The sequence below is a fragment of the Ogataea parapolymorpha genome, chromosome II, assembly GCF_000187245.1.
Source record: "Ogataea parapolymorpha DL-1 chromosome II, whole genome shotgun sequence".
NCBI lineage: Eukaryota > Fungi > Ascomycota > Pichiomycetes > Pichiales > Pichiaceae > Ogataea > Ogataea parapolymorpha.
The window spans coordinates 914,229-929,970 of record NC_027865.1 but is presented as its reverse complement, the minus strand read 5'-3'; the positions used below and the strand labels follow the sequence as shown (position 1 = coordinate 929,970).

At 49.5% G+C, this 15,742-nt stretch overlaps 10 protein-coding genes across 10 annotated transcripts; 4 read left to right on the top strand and 6 right to left on the bottom strand.

Annotated features, from left to right (window-relative positions):
- Window positions 1–46: 46 nt before the first annotated feature.
- On the top strand, window positions 47–709 carry HPODL_05035 (uncharacterized protein; the record flags this gene model as incomplete). The annotated part of the gene is made up of 1 exon (XM_014081396.1): window positions 47–709. The coding sequence occupies one exon, from the start codon at window positions 47–49 to the stop codon at window positions 707–709; it is 663 nt and encodes a 220-aa protein (XP_013936871.1).
- A 53-nt stretch (window positions 710–762) lies between these two features.
- HPODL_05034 (Dihydroorotate dehydrogenase (quinone), mitochondrial) lies at window positions 763–2,091 on the top strand (the record flags this gene model as incomplete). Its single annotated transcript, XM_014081395.1, has 1 exon — window positions 763–2,091. One exon carries the CDS (start codon window positions 763–765, stop codon window positions 2,089–2,091), a length of 1,329 nt encoding a protein of 442 aa, XP_013936870.1.
- A 30-nt stretch (window positions 2,092–2,121) lies between these two features.
- Window positions 2,122–2,736, bottom strand: HPODL_05033 (uncharacterized protein; the record flags this gene model as incomplete). Its single annotated transcript, XM_014081394.1, has 1 exon — window positions 2,122–2,736. One exon carries the CDS (start codon window positions 2,734–2,736, stop codon window positions 2,122–2,124), a length of 615 nt encoding a protein of 204 aa, XP_013936869.1.
- A 190-nt stretch (window positions 2,737–2,926) lies between these two features.
- HPODL_05032 (uncharacterized protein) lies at window positions 2,927–4,186 on the bottom strand (the record flags this gene model as incomplete). The annotated part of the gene is made up of 1 exon (XM_014081393.1): window positions 2,927–4,186. One exon carries the CDS (start codon window positions 4,184–4,186, stop codon window positions 2,927–2,929), a length of 1,260 nt encoding a protein of 419 aa, XP_013936868.1.
- A 269-nt stretch (window positions 4,187–4,455) lies between these two features.
- HPODL_05031 (U3 small nucleolar RNA-associated protein 7) lies at window positions 4,456–5,952 on the top strand (the record flags this gene model as incomplete). The annotated part of the gene is made up of 1 exon (XM_014081392.1): window positions 4,456–5,952. The coding sequence occupies one exon, from the start codon at window positions 4,456–4,458 to the stop codon at window positions 5,950–5,952; it is 1,497 nt and encodes a 498-aa protein (XP_013936867.1).
- An 18-nt stretch (window positions 5,953–5,970) lies between these two features.
- HPODL_05030 (26S proteasome regulatory subunit RPN2) lies at window positions 5,971–8,838 on the bottom strand (the record flags this gene model as incomplete). Its single annotated transcript, XM_014081391.1, has 1 exon — window positions 5,971–8,838. One exon carries the CDS (start codon window positions 8,836–8,838, stop codon window positions 5,971–5,973), a length of 2,868 nt encoding a protein of 955 aa, XP_013936866.1.
- An 82-nt stretch (window positions 8,839–8,920) lies between these two features.
- HPODL_05029 (D-3-phosphoglycerate dehydrogenase 1) lies at window positions 8,921–10,330 on the bottom strand (the record flags this gene model as incomplete). Its single annotated transcript, XM_014081390.1, has 1 exon — window positions 8,921–10,330. One exon carries the CDS (start codon window positions 10,328–10,330, stop codon window positions 8,921–8,923), a length of 1,410 nt encoding a protein of 469 aa, XP_013936865.1.
- Window positions 10,331–10,600: 270 nt separating this feature from the next.
- HPODL_05028 (40S ribosomal protein S2) lies at window positions 10,601–11,341 on the top strand (the record flags this gene model as incomplete). Its single annotated transcript, XM_014081389.1, has 1 exon — window positions 10,601–11,341. One exon carries the CDS (start codon window positions 10,601–10,603, stop codon window positions 11,339–11,341), a length of 741 nt encoding a protein of 246 aa, XP_013936864.1.
- Window positions 11,342–11,621: 280 nt separating this feature from the next.
- Window positions 11,622–12,950, bottom strand: HPODL_05027 (Nuclear polyadenylated RNA-binding protein; the record flags this gene model as incomplete). Its single annotated transcript, XM_014081388.1, has 1 exon — window positions 11,622–12,950. The coding sequence occupies one exon, from the start codon at window positions 12,948–12,950 to the stop codon at window positions 11,622–11,624; it is 1,329 nt and encodes a 442-aa protein (XP_013936863.1).
- Window positions 12,951–13,044: 94 nt separating this feature from the next.
- Window positions 13,045–14,865, bottom strand: HPODL_05026 (cbs and pb1 domain-containing protein; the record flags this gene model as incomplete). Its single annotated transcript, XM_014081387.1, has 1 exon — window positions 13,045–14,865. One exon carries the CDS (start codon window positions 14,863–14,865, stop codon window positions 13,045–13,047), a length of 1,821 nt encoding a protein of 606 aa, XP_013936862.1.
- Between the last annotated feature and the right edge of the window lie 877 nt (window positions 14,866–15,742).

The following is a 15,742-nucleotide window of genomic DNA, read 5'->3' as shown; positions in this document are numbered from 1 at the left end:
AATATTTGACGCACCCGCATCTGCGATTTTTATCTTGCCACATTAAATGAATATCGACACCAACTCGCCCGAATTCAAAGAGGCCCAGCATCGCGCCATTGAGTTCTACGACGCGGAGCACGAGCTGACTGTCGACGAGCGACACCAATTGCAGCGCTTCTTCCAGAAAACGGCGTTCTTCGTCATGGGATGCTCCACATTGGGTCTCCTGGCGGGCATGGGCCTGCCGGTCTACTTCCGCAAGGGGAACAAGATTAATGCCATGCGAGTGGGCTGGGGAGGCGTGCTGGGCAGCATGGCCGCCACCTGGATTGGCGCGCCAGCACTCTACCGGCGAGAAGTACAGAAAGCCAAGGACGACTACGGTTCAGAGTCGAAAATCTACAACGTTATTCAACATACACCGCACGGAGTGTTCCGGAGCTTTTTCTGGTCCTCCTACTTCGCAGAGACCGCCAAACACCCCGAACTGCGGATCAAGGATCCGCGAGACGTCCAGAGCCGGCTAGCCGACCAGGGCGATGAGAACTCCGCCTGGGCCAAGCTCAGACACGGCGAAACCGACACCAAACAGCCAGCCGCAGTCTACACAGAAACAAACTCCGCCGACTCGCCGTTCGACGCCGATCCCCTGGCGGACCCGTCTCCGCAATCGCAGCCAGCTCGTCCTGTCTCCGCCTGGGAAAGAGTCCGCAATGCCAATAAATAGCATTTCTCCGGCTGTGCAATTATTTAAATATCTCGTCCTGTAAATATTCTCTTATGTTTTCCCGAACAGGTCTCTTTAGCCACTTCCCAGGCGTTTTGAAGGCATCTGTCTCCACACGAGCAGCATGTCAAGTCCGACTGGCAAGCTCTAGATCGTCGTTCCGCCAGGCCAGACAAGCCCGTCTTATTCCAAACACAGCCATCGTTCTGGCTATCGGCCTGGGTCTCTACTCTCTGGATGCCCGATCTGCCATCAACGAGTACGTGTGGTGTCCACTGATTCGGCTGCTTACTGACGCAGAAACAGGCCACAAATTAGGCGTGTTCATGCTCAAATACGGCCTCTCTCCTAGACTGTTGGCTGACGTCGACGATCCGGTGCTGCAGGTGCAGGTCTTCGGAAAAACACTCTCCAACCCTCTGGGGATGGCCGCGGGATTTGACAAGGAGGGGGAAGCCATTGACCCGCTGCTGGACCTTGGTTTCTCGTACGTCGAGATCGGCTCGGTCACCCCATTTCCTCAGCCGGGTAACCCTGCCCCTCGGTTTTTCAGGCTGGGCAAGGACGACGCGGTGATCAACAGATACGGGTTCAATTCTTCGGGTCACTGGTCCGTGCTTGGCAGATTGCGCCAGCGCTACGAGAAGCTATTTGTGAAAAACCCAAGTTGCGCCAACAACTCGTTTAGAGACAACAAGCTGCTAGGCATCAATCTTGGCAAGAACAAGACCGGCGACGAGATTCAGGACTATGTGGCTGGCGTGCAGCGGTTTGGCGAGTATGCGGACGTGCTGGTGATCAACGTGTCGTCGCCCAATACGCCAGGTTTGCGTGATTTGCAGAACGAGGCAAAATTGACCAATTTGCTCACTCAGGTGGTTGCAGAAAGAAACCTGCTACCGGGAAAAATCACGGACAGGGCTACCAAGCCTCCCGTGTTGGTGAAAATCGCACCAGACCTGACAGAGCCAGAAATCGAGTCCATTGCCAAGGCTGCGAAGCAGGCCAAGGTTGATGGGATTATTATGTCCAACACCACGGTCCAGAGACCTAAGGACAAAATGCTCACCACCGACGAGAACCTCATCAACCAGGCTGGCGGATTATCTGGTAGACCATTAAAAGAGATCTCATTGAAGGCGTTTAGACTGCTTAGAAAGCACACAAAGGACAGTAACCTCGTTCTCGTTGGATGTGGAGGAATCAGCTCTGGAAAGGACGCTCTGGATTTTGCCAGAGCAGGGGCTACTTTTGTCCAATTATACACTGCCTTTGCCTACAAGGGCCCGGGCCTTGCCAGAAAGATCAAAGATGAGATCACCGAAGAGCTGAAGAGAGAAAACAAGACTTGGATGCAAGTAGTTGGCGAGGACGATAAATAGACATTAATAAATTTTAAAATTCGTGCTTTTCTAATTATTGAGCCACGCTAGACAGCCCAGCGCTAAAATAAGGACCGACAAGTCGTTGATCCAAAACACAACAATGTCTCTGTACTTGACAACCATCTCAAACCGGCCACGGTAGTGCTGTGGCACAAACCCTTCGATGATGCTGAAAATAGAGTTCTCCCGTGTTTGAGGAAGATACCTGTAAACGAGCACGTAGACCACAGAATAAAAGACTTCGAGAATGGTAAACCAGTTCCATAGATCGATTTTGCCATACCCGTGATCCAGACGCTCAAATGACGGGTAGAACAAAGTGTACCCCACGAGTTTGAAGTAAACCAGGGTGAGCACACTCACAAATCTGAGGACCGTAAAGCCAAGTCTGAACTTTCGTAGTTGGTACCTGTTGTACTCATTAAGCTGCGTCTCATACTCTGAAGGCTTCTTCTGTGATGCAGGTGTCGGCTTTGAGGACTCATCGTTCATTGAAGGGAGAATAGACGACATGGTCTTCATGAAATCCTCAGGCAGAATTGACGGCACATTGTGGTCGTGGCCTTGGCTTAGTATATTTTCTAATATCTTGTCCATCGACGGCTCTGAGTCGCCGCTACTTCCGTCGATGGCAGGAGTCATCGCCTCGCTTATGTCTGACACGGCAGGATCTTCAGCAGACAACGGAGATTCTGTCGGCAAATGAGATCCCACAGTACCAGTAATTTTCCCCAGTCTGTCGGAAGATGTGGCTGCAAGCTTGGCTTGCCGTCTTTCCCTCAGTAGACGTCTTTTTTCGGCCGCCGTCAGCTCAGACATATTTTCAATAATTCTAATTTTTTTCGTTCAGATCTATCGCGTGGTAGGTGTGGTCCGCATTGACATAGTATTTTGAGTATGTGAATAGCGGCTTCAACTCATCTGGTGAAAGGAGCATCACCTCATTCATAAGCGCAGAAACGCTATCGTGGTCGTAGCCTTCCTTTGTGAGCCACAAAATAAGGCTGTATTCGTGTCTGCTAGGGGCCCTCTTCCAAGTAATTCCCACGACGTTGTTGTCTAGCTTGCTCCAAAGAAGTTGCTCTTTCAGAACAATATCCAGGATTGACCTCCACACTTTTTCGACTTTTTCTGAGGGGATACGGATCACGACACGCCCGCTGTTGTAGAGTAGTGGCTCTTTTCTGTAGCGTGGAGATAGGCCGAACTTGAAAATATGAATACGGTTCTCTTCAGATGTTCCGCACTGCGGAGCGCTTAGAAACAGCTCGCTGCACCTGTTGGCCAGCTTGTTGAGCTGTTTTGCTTTCCACACCTTGTCTATGACCCTATTGCGGAGCTTGGCATCCTCGTTGCTTGTGGAAACAAACTCTCCCCACACATTCCACACAGAATTCAGGTGCATCTTTGTTGCCTTCTGGAGCTCAAACACTTCGAATTGGGTGCTTGTTTCCGATTCCACCCCAAACGAGCACATAATTTTGGAGACCGCAGGGAAGACAGCCACATTTGCAAGATTAGGCGATTCTGGTCTCTTGTTCATACTGTGCAGTGTATCATTGAGCCTCAGTGACCGGAAGTTAAAATTAGGAACCGGGTCAGGCTTGCTTTTGTCTGAAAAGTCTCGTACAAATTTGTTTCCTTCCGTCTTCACTTTATCCTTTTTACTAAACAGCTTGGAAAGGGACCTCCTGAGTCCCTTTTTTTGCGATTTCTCTGAAAAGCCGTCCTTGTTCACTAAAAATGTGTTTTCTTGATTGTCTATGTCCTCAAATTCCTGTTGGAATAGCTGTTGTATCGGGAGAGGTTCCTTTTCCCCTGTGTTTGAAATTTCCATTTTGTTAACTGGCTCCTTGCTTTTAAGATAGTTCGACATGCGGCTGTGTCTCTTTTTACTGTCTTTGCGTCTCAAATGAGGATACTCGTCTGTATTGTCCAGCTCTGGGCTGCTCTGCATCCCGCTGTAATTGGTAGCTCTTGTTTCGTCAAAAGACGAGTACGATCCATTGACGTACTCAGAAGAGTCTACTATGGAGTTCACTGCTGTCTCCATTGTATTTAAAGGCTCAACTTCCAGCGGCTTGCGTTTCATGCTAAAAAATCGTCTTAAGGTGCCCCTTCTTCCAAGCGTCTTGGAAGACTTGGAGGATTTCGTGGACACAACAGCGCTGGTGTCAGAAATAACAAGTTCATCTGTCTCATCATGCTTAATTTCGGTTGATTCAGCCGCGATAACCTCGGATCGGGCCTTATTCCAAAAGAAAAAACCCATATCTACTTCGTAGGAAATTCCCTGCCCTTTTTTCTTGTAACCGCTCAAGGCTGTGAACAAAAAAAAATTTATCAGAAAAAATCTTTAAGATGGCTGTCTACTCCAAAGACAGAAAGCTCAACGCAAACCTCAAGAGGCTTGATCAGCAGCACAGAGATGCGGTGCGGTCGGCCAAAAATACAGAAATATTGCTCCAGGAAGATGCAGGTTTCTTAGAAGCCGAGGGAATGGAGAAAACCTACAAGTTTGTGCAAGACGATATAGTTAAGGAGGTCGACCAGGCAACAGCAAACAAGAGATTCGAGCTCAAGCTGGAAGAATTTGGTCCTTACACGCTGGATTACTCGAGAAACGGCCGCGATCTACTTATAGGAGGCAAGAAGGGCCATGTGGCCTCGTTTGACTGGAGACTGGGCAAACTGGACTGCGAACTGCATCTCAACGAAACCGTGCATGCTGTCAAATATTTGCATAATAACCAGTACTTTGCCGTCGCGCAGAAGAAATACGTCTTCATCTACGACAAAACAGGAATGGAACTCCATAGACTCAAACAACATATCGACTCGACACTCCTCGATTTCCTCCCCTACCATTTCCTGCTTACGTCAGCAGGAAACACCGGGTTCCTCAAGTACCACGACGTTTCCACGGGAGAGCTGGTTGCTGAGCATCGCACGAAGCTGGGCCCCACTCAGTGCATGAGACAGAACCCGTGGAACGCGGTGATGCATCTAGGACACGCTAATGGCCAGGTAACTCTGTGGTCGCCCAGCATGCCCACTCCGCTGGCCAAAGTTCTTGCCTGTCGCGGGCCTGTGCGGGCCCTTGCGGTCAACAGAGACGGAAGGCACATGGTCGTTGCAGGAGCAGACAAAACGCTCAAATTATGGGACATTCGCAATTTTAAAGAGATAGATTCATATTACACTCCAACACAAGCTAATACAGTGGACATTTCCGACAAGGGTCTGGTTTCTGTGGGCTGGGGGCCCCATATCACGGTCTGGAACTTCTTGAAGACCCACCAGAATTCGCCATACATGAATCACATGATTCCTTCTTCACAGATCCAGACCACGAGGTTTGTGCCGTTCGAGGATATATTGGGCTGTGGACATAGTAAAGGGATCTCCTCGGTTATTGTGCCGGGTGCTGGAGAGGCTAACTTCGATGCACTGGAAGTCAATCCGTACGAGACAGCAAAACAAAGACAACAGACGGAGGTCAGATCTTTGCTCAACAAATTGCAGCCTGACATGATCACGCTGGACCCTAACGTGATCGGTAGCGTTGATAAGCGCGCCCCATCCAAAAGACTCACTGCTAAAGACCTTGCGGAGCTGCAACCCTCGCAGCCTGGACAGGAGATCGAAAAGAAGATCAAGCCCGAGGTCAAGGGCAAGAACTCCACGGTCCGTAAAGCCAAACGGAAGCTGCGTCAAAACGTCATCAACGAGAGGGCCAAGCGGATCGAACGTGCTCTTGAGAGAGAAAAACTGCTCAGGAGACAGAAACACGACTTTTCAAAGGGCATCCAACCAGAGAAGGATGTTCTCGAAGGAGCCCTTGGTAGATTTAAATAGAAACCTTCAATTAATCGCTTACTCGCTCTCTTCAAATAACTCCTTGTCGATTTCAGGGTCGATGGTGAACGGTTCGGGCACAGGAGCCTCAGTATTGCTCTTTTCTCTCACAGTCTTGATTCTATCAATTGGCTCGTTTGGAGACAGGTCCTGCAAAACAACGATTCCTCCCATTCCTTTGAACTTCCTCACCGGGACAAACCTCTCGTTCTTCGAAAATGTGACGTACTTCAGCTGAGCAGGCACAACTCTGGTCATGTTCTCAAACTGGTATGGCTCTTTCACGTAGAAGGATTCTGGCTGCGTCTCTGTGGTACTCTCAGTGGCCTCAGGCTCGACCTTCTTCTCTTTTTCCTCCTCCACTTTTTCCTTCTTTTCATCGACGTCCATCTTATCTTCATCCTTGGCGTCTTTCTTAGCCTTGTCCTTCTTTGCAGCTCTGGCTTTGGCACGGGCAGTAGTCGAAAGAACAGCCGTGGCAATCTTGTCTGGCTGTTTCTCCACCTGGGCCTCTGACTTAGGTGGATAGCTGAAGACCTCTGGCTTGGTGTGGCAGTTGATCTTGAATTTCGGCACCTTCAGGTCCTCCGTGACACCGATAATGGCAGTTGGACTGAATGACAAAGAAAGAAAATGGGTAAGTGGGAACCAGTACCAGAACTGTGAGAACAGAGTCAATCCCACAATTGCTTTCATGTTCAGTGTATTAGTCTGAGCATGTTCAAGTTGGATAGTGACATTTCTTCCGCCAGCATCTAAAATACCTTCGGCCAGTGCAGCACCGAATTTGGCGAGAGAATCCTCGTGCTTGTTGGACACCGTCTTGACTAGCTGTTCTCTAAATTCCTTCACTTTAGGATAAGTCTTTTCATTCTGTTGTATTAAGATCATGGATTTCGCAATGGTGGCACCTTGTCTAACAAAATCGGTAGCATCTTTGGTTAAAGGTTCAAGCACATCGATGGCTGCCTGCAGACCGCGACCAGCGCATGAAATTCCCAAAGCCATGGCAGTGCCGTATCTCACGTGAGGGTTGTAGGATTCAGAAAGCAGCTCGACAATCTTGGGGACAGTAGTGTAATCACGCAGCAAAATGAACCCAAGCGCCATCACAGCAGCTCTTCTCACGTTGTCCGACGAGTCAGAAACGGCAATGTGCAAAAGTCTTCTGATTGCATTGTTGTCTGCAGTTCCACAATAGGCCAAAGCCAATGTGAAACATCCACCGTATCGAAGAATGGAGTCCTGATGCTCTATCAGTTTCTCAATCACTGGTTCGGCTGTTGTCTCCTTTCCGTAGCAAAGAAGAGCGATCCCGATGGAAAGACCTCTAATGATGGTTTCGTGTTGAGTTTCCTGGGCGTATGCCAACATGTCGTGAATAGCTGCCTCGTTTCCGGATCCCAACATCACAAGACCCATTCCAAAAGCGGCGGCCTCACCGGAAATCGCAGAGTCGGTGTACAAGATTGTTTTCAACTCCTCGTAAATAGCCTCATCCCCAAGAGCCATGGCAGCCACACCAAGCCCCAAACATGCACCATGCAAAATGATATCTGTGTTCTTATTGTCAGCGGAGTTGCTGTTATCAACCACGATTTTTCTAAGATATTCAATCACCTCTGCCCCGTGGCCGGCATAGATAAAACCCAAGCCAAAGAGCGATCCTCCGTTGGTGTATGGGGAAGGCGTACTTCCTGGTAAATATGGTTGTAACACAGTCCTGCCCTGAGACAAGTTTCCTTTATGAATAACACCCAGTGCTGCTGTTGCCGAAAACTTCGACCAGTTGTTGGCCTTTCCAAGCCATTCTAGGTTGGATCTGAAAAAAGAGTCGTCGGTAGTTCCCGCGTGCATGAAGGCATTCTGGAATGTCACCGCAGAGTGGAAAATGGAATTTCTTCCGTCCAATACTTTTTTCGATGTGTTAAGGATCGAAATGTCGGTATTGTTGTTGTCTGAAAGGAACGTGATGTCCAGGTCACATGTTGGCACACCTGAGAGAATCTTTCTGAGCTTGACCACGTTTTTGTTGGACTTATCCAGAGCTGGATCTGAGTCGATGATTTCTGCAGTTTTTGTGAGCAGTTCCTGCGAGGCGACGCTGACGAGATCAAAGGCAATCTGGAACGCAATAAGTGCTTTCTCGTGCGATCCCATGAGGTCCTTGAAGATCTTGTGAACAAGCTTAAAATCGTTGAGCTGCACGATGATTTTGGTGATGATGGTGTAATCTGGGTTGTTGAACGAGACGAGGGTCAAGATTAGAGAGTTGAGAATTCTGGTACGGAAATCGATGTTGTAGGAGACAGTGGTGCAGCAGGTGAGGATGTAGCCGATCAAGCTGGAAACGGTCTCTTCGCTGCTGCTTTCCCTAGCCAATGTATCGATAATGGACGTGACAATGTCCTGTCGGTAACTCTCGAGGGCAATTCCCAAAGCAAGCTTGTGCTCTCCCTGGACAACGCACTTGTGCACCATTGTCTCAAAAATGCTCGTCAATTGCGGGTCAATGGCCACCTTATCGTCGGAGAACTTGGCCCGCGACAGCGAGATGTACTGGTTGATGCACTTGGACACAATGGTCTGTGAGTACTCTGTATTTTCGTCCACGTTGAATTCCTTGCCCGCGAGCAGTGAGTACTTCACGGAGGAGTCGTAGTCGCCCAAATTGTAGTACACTTTCGAGGCCACCAGAGCAGCAAGGTGTCTGTTGGCGAAATGCTCGTCCTCGTACAGCTGTTCGATTTCGGCGATATTGTTCGCAATCTCCGCCCACAATTGGTCGACCACGTTGTTCAGCGACCTCAAAGCGTACACCTTGAGGTCTGGATCGTGTTCTTCCAGAAGCGAGAGGTATGGGGCTGCAGAAGTGATTGCCGTCATTTTGCCACTGAAAAAATTAAAAATAAAGAAATTTGAGAGTCAAATTATTTTCTAGCCAAACGTCTATAAACACTCAGTACGTTCAGTACAGGAGTCTGGTGATAATTTTGTATGGGGTGTTTTCCAGTTTCTCATACAGCGACTTGATCTCCTGCAGATTCACGCCCGAGATATCGGCCATCAGGTACGCAATGTCGCCTCTCGAGTCGGAGAACTGTTTCTCGATGTTGTAAGAGGACAGGATCTCGTTCACAGTTCTCAGGACACCTGGCACGTTCTGATGGATGTACAGCACTCTGACGACGTTCTCCTGGTCCAGATCAAGACCGCGCAAGGAGACTTCTGGGAAGTTGACCGCGCCGATCGAGGAGCCCTCGTTGATGTAGCTGGTCAATGCAGTGCCCACCTCGACACCAATGGCGCTTTGGGCCTCTTCTGTCGAGCCGCCGATGTGCGGGGTGAGAATGACGTTTTTCAAAGACTGCAACTCCGAAGTCCACTCGTTAAGCTCGTTGTTGAACAGAGGACCGTTTTTGGCGGGCTCTTGCGGATACACGTCCAAGGCGGCACCGGCCAGCTTTCCGACCTTCAGGGCGTCAATCAGAGCAGGGATGTCCACGACCGTGCCTCTGGCGTTGTTCAACAAGTACGCACCATCCTTCATGGTGGCCAGCTGGGGGCTCGAGATCATGTTCTTGGTGTCTGGAGTTTCTGGAACGTGCAAGGTGACAAAGTCGGAGTTGGCAAGCAGCTCGTTTAGAGAAGAGACCTGTTTGGCCGTGCCGAGCGCCATGATCATCAAGACGTCGTAGTAGATGACGTTCATACCGAAAGCCTCAGCCAGAACAGACAGCTGGGAGCCGATGTGGCCATAGCCAACAATTCCCAGCGTTTTTCCACGGATTTCCCAGCATTTGGCGCTGACCTTGTTCCAGACGCCGTTGTGCAGCTCCATCGAGCGGTCGCCGAGCTGTCTCGAAAGAGCAATGATCTCACAGATCACGAGCTCTGCCACGGAACGGGAGTTGGAGAATGGCGAATTGAACACGGCGATACCGGCCTCAGCAGCGTATTCAAGGTCCACCTGGTTAGTTCCGATACAGAAACATCCGATGACCAGCAGGTTCTTGGCGTGTTTCAGCACATTGGCCGTCAGTTTGGTCTTGGAACGAATACCAATGGCATGCACGTCCTTGATCTTTTCGATAAGCTCTTCCTCACCGAGCGAGGTCTTGTGGAATTCGACCTGGTAGCCTTGAGCGCCAAAGATATCGATGGCTGTCTGGTTCACGTTTTCGAGCAGCAAGATTTTGATGTCACCTGTGGAAAATGGCTTCAGAGTCTTGGTGCTCTTGGTGATGGACTTGGTTCTCGGGCGGTATTGGTCTAGATAAGAGGTCGTTGGGGAGGTGGAGACCGCGTTGGGAGAGGTGGCGAGGCTGGTCTGCTTGAGCGAGTTGCTCAGCATCGAAATCGGAACAGGAGACGTCATGGTAATTATTCAAGATTAATTATCCAGGGTTTCCTGTAATTAGTCACGGTCGATCGTCCGGTCGATTAGGAGTAGTCATGTGATAAGAAATAAATAATTTTTCGCAGGGCACGCGAACCCTGGGGAAACGTCACATGACTCGACCTGAGGGTCCACTCCGGTGCAATTTTTTTCAGCTTTTCATCCTATTTTTTATCATCAACGTCGATTGAAAACCACTACCCCCGGCTTTCCACGTAACATTCCGACGTCAATAACACACTTATAAACATGTCCGGTGCACCAAGACAAGGCGGTCCAAGAAGAGGCCCAAGAAGAGGCAGAAGAGGTCAAGACGATGAGAAGAGCTGGGTCCCAGTCACCAAGCTCGGAAGACTCGTGAAGGCCAAGAAAATCACCTCTGTGGAGGAGATCTACCTCCACTCCCTGCCAGTTAAGGAGTACCAAATCATTGATGAGCTTGTTCCAGGTCTCCAGGACAAGGTCATGAAGGTTCTGTCTGTTCAAAAGCAGACCAGAGCTGGTCAAAGAACCAGAATGAAGGTCGTCGTTGTCGTTGGTGACTCCAACGGCCACGTTGGTCTTGGTATCAAGGTCGCCAAGGAGTTGGCCACTGCCATCAGAGGTGCCATCATCATTGCCAAGCTGGCTCTGATTCCAGTCAGAAGAGGTTACTGGGGCTCCAACCTTGGTGCTCCTCACTCTATTGCCAACAAGTGTTCTGGTAAGTGTGGTTCCGTCAACGTCAGATTGATCCCTGCCCCAAGAGGTTCCGGTATCGTTGCTTCTCCAGCCGTCAAGACCATGTTGCAATTTGCCGGTATTGAGGACATCTACACCACCTCCTCTGGTTCTACCAGAACTACTGAGAACACTTTGAAGGCTTGTTTCGCTGCCATTGGTTCTACCTACGGTTTCTTGACTCCAAGCTTGTGGAAGGAGTTCGCTCTTACCGACTCTCCATTGGACGTCTACGCCGACGAGGCTCTGGCTACCAAGAAGAGATACTAAGTATGGGTAATATATCTGTTTAGATGGAGATGTAGATGGCGGCCGCTTTGCAAACAACCAGCTCTGCGACTCGTTGTCTGCCATTAATTAACTGATTTCTTGAAAACAAAATAAATTAAGATAAATAAAATAAATTATTTCTTATATAATTAATTGAATCGAAAAGGTTCAACGGCCATGCAACTCTGTCTCTCTGCCAGCCAAAACATTATAATCTTATCGTACGTGATGACAGATGATGGACTCCATCGAAAAATATTCTTACGCTAATATACACTCGTTAGGTCTGCGCATGCTCCATCACCTGGTCTTCAGGAACAGCAAATGGACGCTCGCTCGGATGCACGTGCTCGTTCACCCAGACATTATTCTTCTTGGCCGAGTTCAGCTCGCGTCCCTCGGGATGTTTGTACGGACACTTTGCGTTCTTGCAGTTCACTCCAAACTTGCAGTCCTCGTCGATAGGATGGGTGAAGTAGCAGTCGATCCGCGTGCAGTTGGCGCCGTCACGACAGATAACAGGACTCGTAGCATGACGCTTTGGACAACGGAAGTTCTTGCAGTAGGCTCCGAATTTGCATTGTTCCAACGTCTTTTCTGGACCAGCAGCAGGGGCACTTTGCGCCTCGGAAGGCTTGTAGTTTGGCGAAGAGTGGGCCTTCTGGCACTCCGGGTCTGCGCAGTTCTTATTGTCCGTACACCATTGCAAGACAATCACCTTGGCATCCTTATTGGCTGGTGTAGGGTGTCCAAACGGACACAGCTCCTTTTGGCACACAGCACCAAATTTGCACAGCGTGATTCCCGTATTTTGCAGTTGCATGCCAATCTGCTGAGAGACCTGGTTCATAAACCTGTTCTGGTTGCCGTTCTGCAACTTCGCCAATCTCTCTTGTCTCGTCTTCTCCAGCTCAGCCATCAGTTCATCATCCTCACCAGGATGTAAATAGCTGCATGTGCCTGGAGGATTTGGGCAGTTTGGATAAGCAAAACATGGCTTTGTAGGATGCATGAATAGGCAGTTTTTGTTCGGGCAATGAGGGAAATCCTTACATCTGCCATTCGCCTTGCGCGTGGCAAAGTTGGCCATCTGTCCGTTGTTCATCATCGCCATGTTCATTGCCTGCATGAAATTCTTCTGATTTTTCAACGCAAAGTTCTTCTTTCCGTTTGTATTGGCGGACTTTGAGATTCCGTTTCCATTCTTTCTTTCCACAAATGAACGGGGTCCTGTTGGAGCACTTGTCCGGCTGACGCCCTCCATGCTTTCTGACTGAGGAGCCTCGTCAAAGCGCACTTGTTGTCTCTCGGTTGTTTCTTGTATAGGTTGCTGTGGCTGTTCTTCAGGGGCGACTCCGCCATTTCTTAATCGCTGGATCTCACCAAAAACGCTCTGAATGAACTCCAATGTGATGATATCGCCAAATAAGGCACTCAACTCTTCCATGATGCTCATGGGACTCTTGTCGTTTGATATCAGCACTAAAATGAACTCTGCAACGTACTCAGAGTCTTCTGTCACGTTCATCTCAGCAAGCTTGGCACTCAGCTGCTGTTTCAGCTGCTGAAACGTCTCTTCAGGCAGTTGTAATTGTGCGGCTGTCGACATGCTTTAATGTTTATAAGGGCAAATTTTTTTTTTGCTTTATAAAAAATATATTCGAAACATTAGTTCCCCGGTAGTGCGTCAACCAAACATTAGCTCAGCTATATCTTCTCACCAGGTATAGCCCAATCACCACGCATCCAGCGGCCAGCGCCAACGTCATGGCATCGGGAGAGGGGTTTGGATACTTCCTGCGGATTTCCAGGACAAAGTAGATGCGCTTGGACTCAATCACATTCTCAAAGTCCTCCTCTTTTTCGACAGATATCAAGTCTCCATCCTCGTCGATGTAGCCAAGGTCGAATTTATATTCTGAGCGACTGAGACTCACCTTATGGTAGATCTTGTGTGTCAGGGTGTGAAAAAGGTCCGCAGCACTGCCGATTGAGTCCAGATCAATCTTAATCTTGTATATTTTATTATTAAGGCCCAGACCCAAGTCCTCCTTGATTTTCAGTTTGTATTTGGCCTCCCGTGGTTTTGACTTCAAAGTTTCTGGAGCATCAATTAGTGCGCTTGGCTCAAATACAGTTGCAGAGGAAGCGTTGCTGAAGGCCGGTGGACGCGGCAACGTTCGCTCAAACGAGGACTGCTCGGATAAATTGCGTTTGATGGGCCCAATGTACGGAACACTGGGAATTGGCGTATCGTTACTGGAGTTGGTGCGCACCATCTTGCGTGGCAAGTGGTAGGAGCTTCTTCTCGAGGACTTCTCCGTGCTTTCCATCGTGCTCAGCGGTTGGTCCAGTGATCCCCAAAACCGGTTCCACGCGGGCCCATTATCGAGAGAATTTATAGATGTATTGTCTGCCTCTAGGAGATCTTCAGTCGTTTCAGTGGACCCGTCAAGGGTTTTGAGCAGGGCGTAAGTCAGCTGCAAAACACTCACCAGGCCGGTAACGTAACCATTGGAATCCTTGATTGGCAGATTCAGAAACTTTCCTTCGAACATTAGTCGCAACGCGGTGTGAATTTCCAAAGTTTCGTCGGCAAAGTTGGGTCTGAGGGTCATTACCCGTGCTATGCTCGTGGACTTGGGGTCGATGTGGCTTGCTAGCACCCGGAACGCGACATCCTTACTTGTGAGAATTCCAATGATGTGGCTGCAGTGGGCAGGAGCGGACGGGGACTCGCAAACCAGCAGCGCCGTCACATTTTTCTCCTTGAGCAGGTTGACGGCGTCCAAAACGCTTGTTTTTGTGCCAATAAGCAGAGGGGGCGACATTTCCAGATCCGAGTCCTCGAGAACGCTCTTGAGATTGGGCTGCGTCATTACATCAATCAGTCTCTTTAAATCCTTCACAATTTTCTGTTTACGGCGCAAAATGCCCAGATCCATCAGGTTTTCGTTGCTTGCGAAAGCCTCCGACGGATCCTGCGTCTCTGACTCGCCCTCGCCGCGCTGTACCAGCAAATACTTGCTTGTTTCCAGCTCGAGTGACGCCTCTTTCAGGTCATTAAACGTAGACTCGAGCTTTTTCGCCTCGTCGGCCATCTTTTCGAGCCTGATCATCGCATGGTAGAAGCATTTCGTAATGTTCAACACCCCCACAACACTGCCGCTGTCGTCCACAAGCGGTAGGTGGCGTATCTTCTTCGTAACCATCAACCGCAGGGCCTCGTTTGTGCTTGCCCGCGCCGACATAATGTACGGCCTCGGGGTCATAATCTGCTGCACGGGGGTCGTAAAGGGCATCTGGCTGGCCACCACGCGAAAAGCAAGGTCTTTGGCGGTGACCAGACCGCAGAGCTTACCCGTGGCGGGATCGTTTATTATAATGCAGTGATTGCGCCCGTCGTTCATCAAACACGCCGCTTCAAGGACTGAGCATGTGGCAAGGCACTGTATGGGAACGTCGGCGATGCGTGACATGGCGGAATTGCCCGCACGCAGCGTGGGAGCACCCTTTTTCGACATGGTATGGAACAAGAGATAAGAGGGATCTCCACGGTGTAGGGTTTTTCGAGGCGGAGTTTAATTTATGGGTCAGCCGCGTGCAGGGTTGTGAGTGAAGGAAATAATATCGGTCATAGCCGACGCGTGGAAACTAGGGATTTACGCAGTGCAAATACACATGATTACAGCGAATGAACTTTCTCCATCAATCGGAGGCACAATAGGCACGCATCCGGCAGAAATGATTGGCGCTGGCAAGACAGCTGCAAAGATGGCAGAGGAGCGATGAATAGAACTGTGGCCCGTAAATTGCGGCAAAAGAGCCTAACGTGGGTGTTGCACGAGTTTCTCAACATTGGCGCAGCGCCGTGGCAATGACAGGAGGAGCATATCGGTCTAACAGACAAGAGATAACAGACATGATAACAATGCTCAAAGGCCGAGAACCAACCGAGCAAGGTACAGAAAATGCGCATGATGATCGTCGCATGCCATGGAAGTAATCGAAAATCCCTAGGGTGACGCATGAGAGCAACAATAGTTTCCGAACTTGGAAGAGGCAGTCGCTGGTCATCACCAGCGGGCGCGCTTAGGGATGAAAGGAGGCTTCCACCGCATACCTTCACCGGACGTCGTGTTCCATGGATTTCCCTATTTGATCATGCACATGCGGCAAGTGCAAAAAAAGAAACGACTAACGAGCTCCCGTCAAGATAATAGAGCTGCAGGTTGTTCGTGTTGGCAGAACCCAATTTGAGTTTGGTCGTCCTAGCTAACATGGCGTTTTGTGCAAGCGAGAGACATAACCTAGGCCCTAATGGCTTTCGTTGGCAAACATAGAATTCTCTCTTGCAACCTCCCCAGAATTGAGATCTTGCTGTGCGCAAGAGACGTGTTT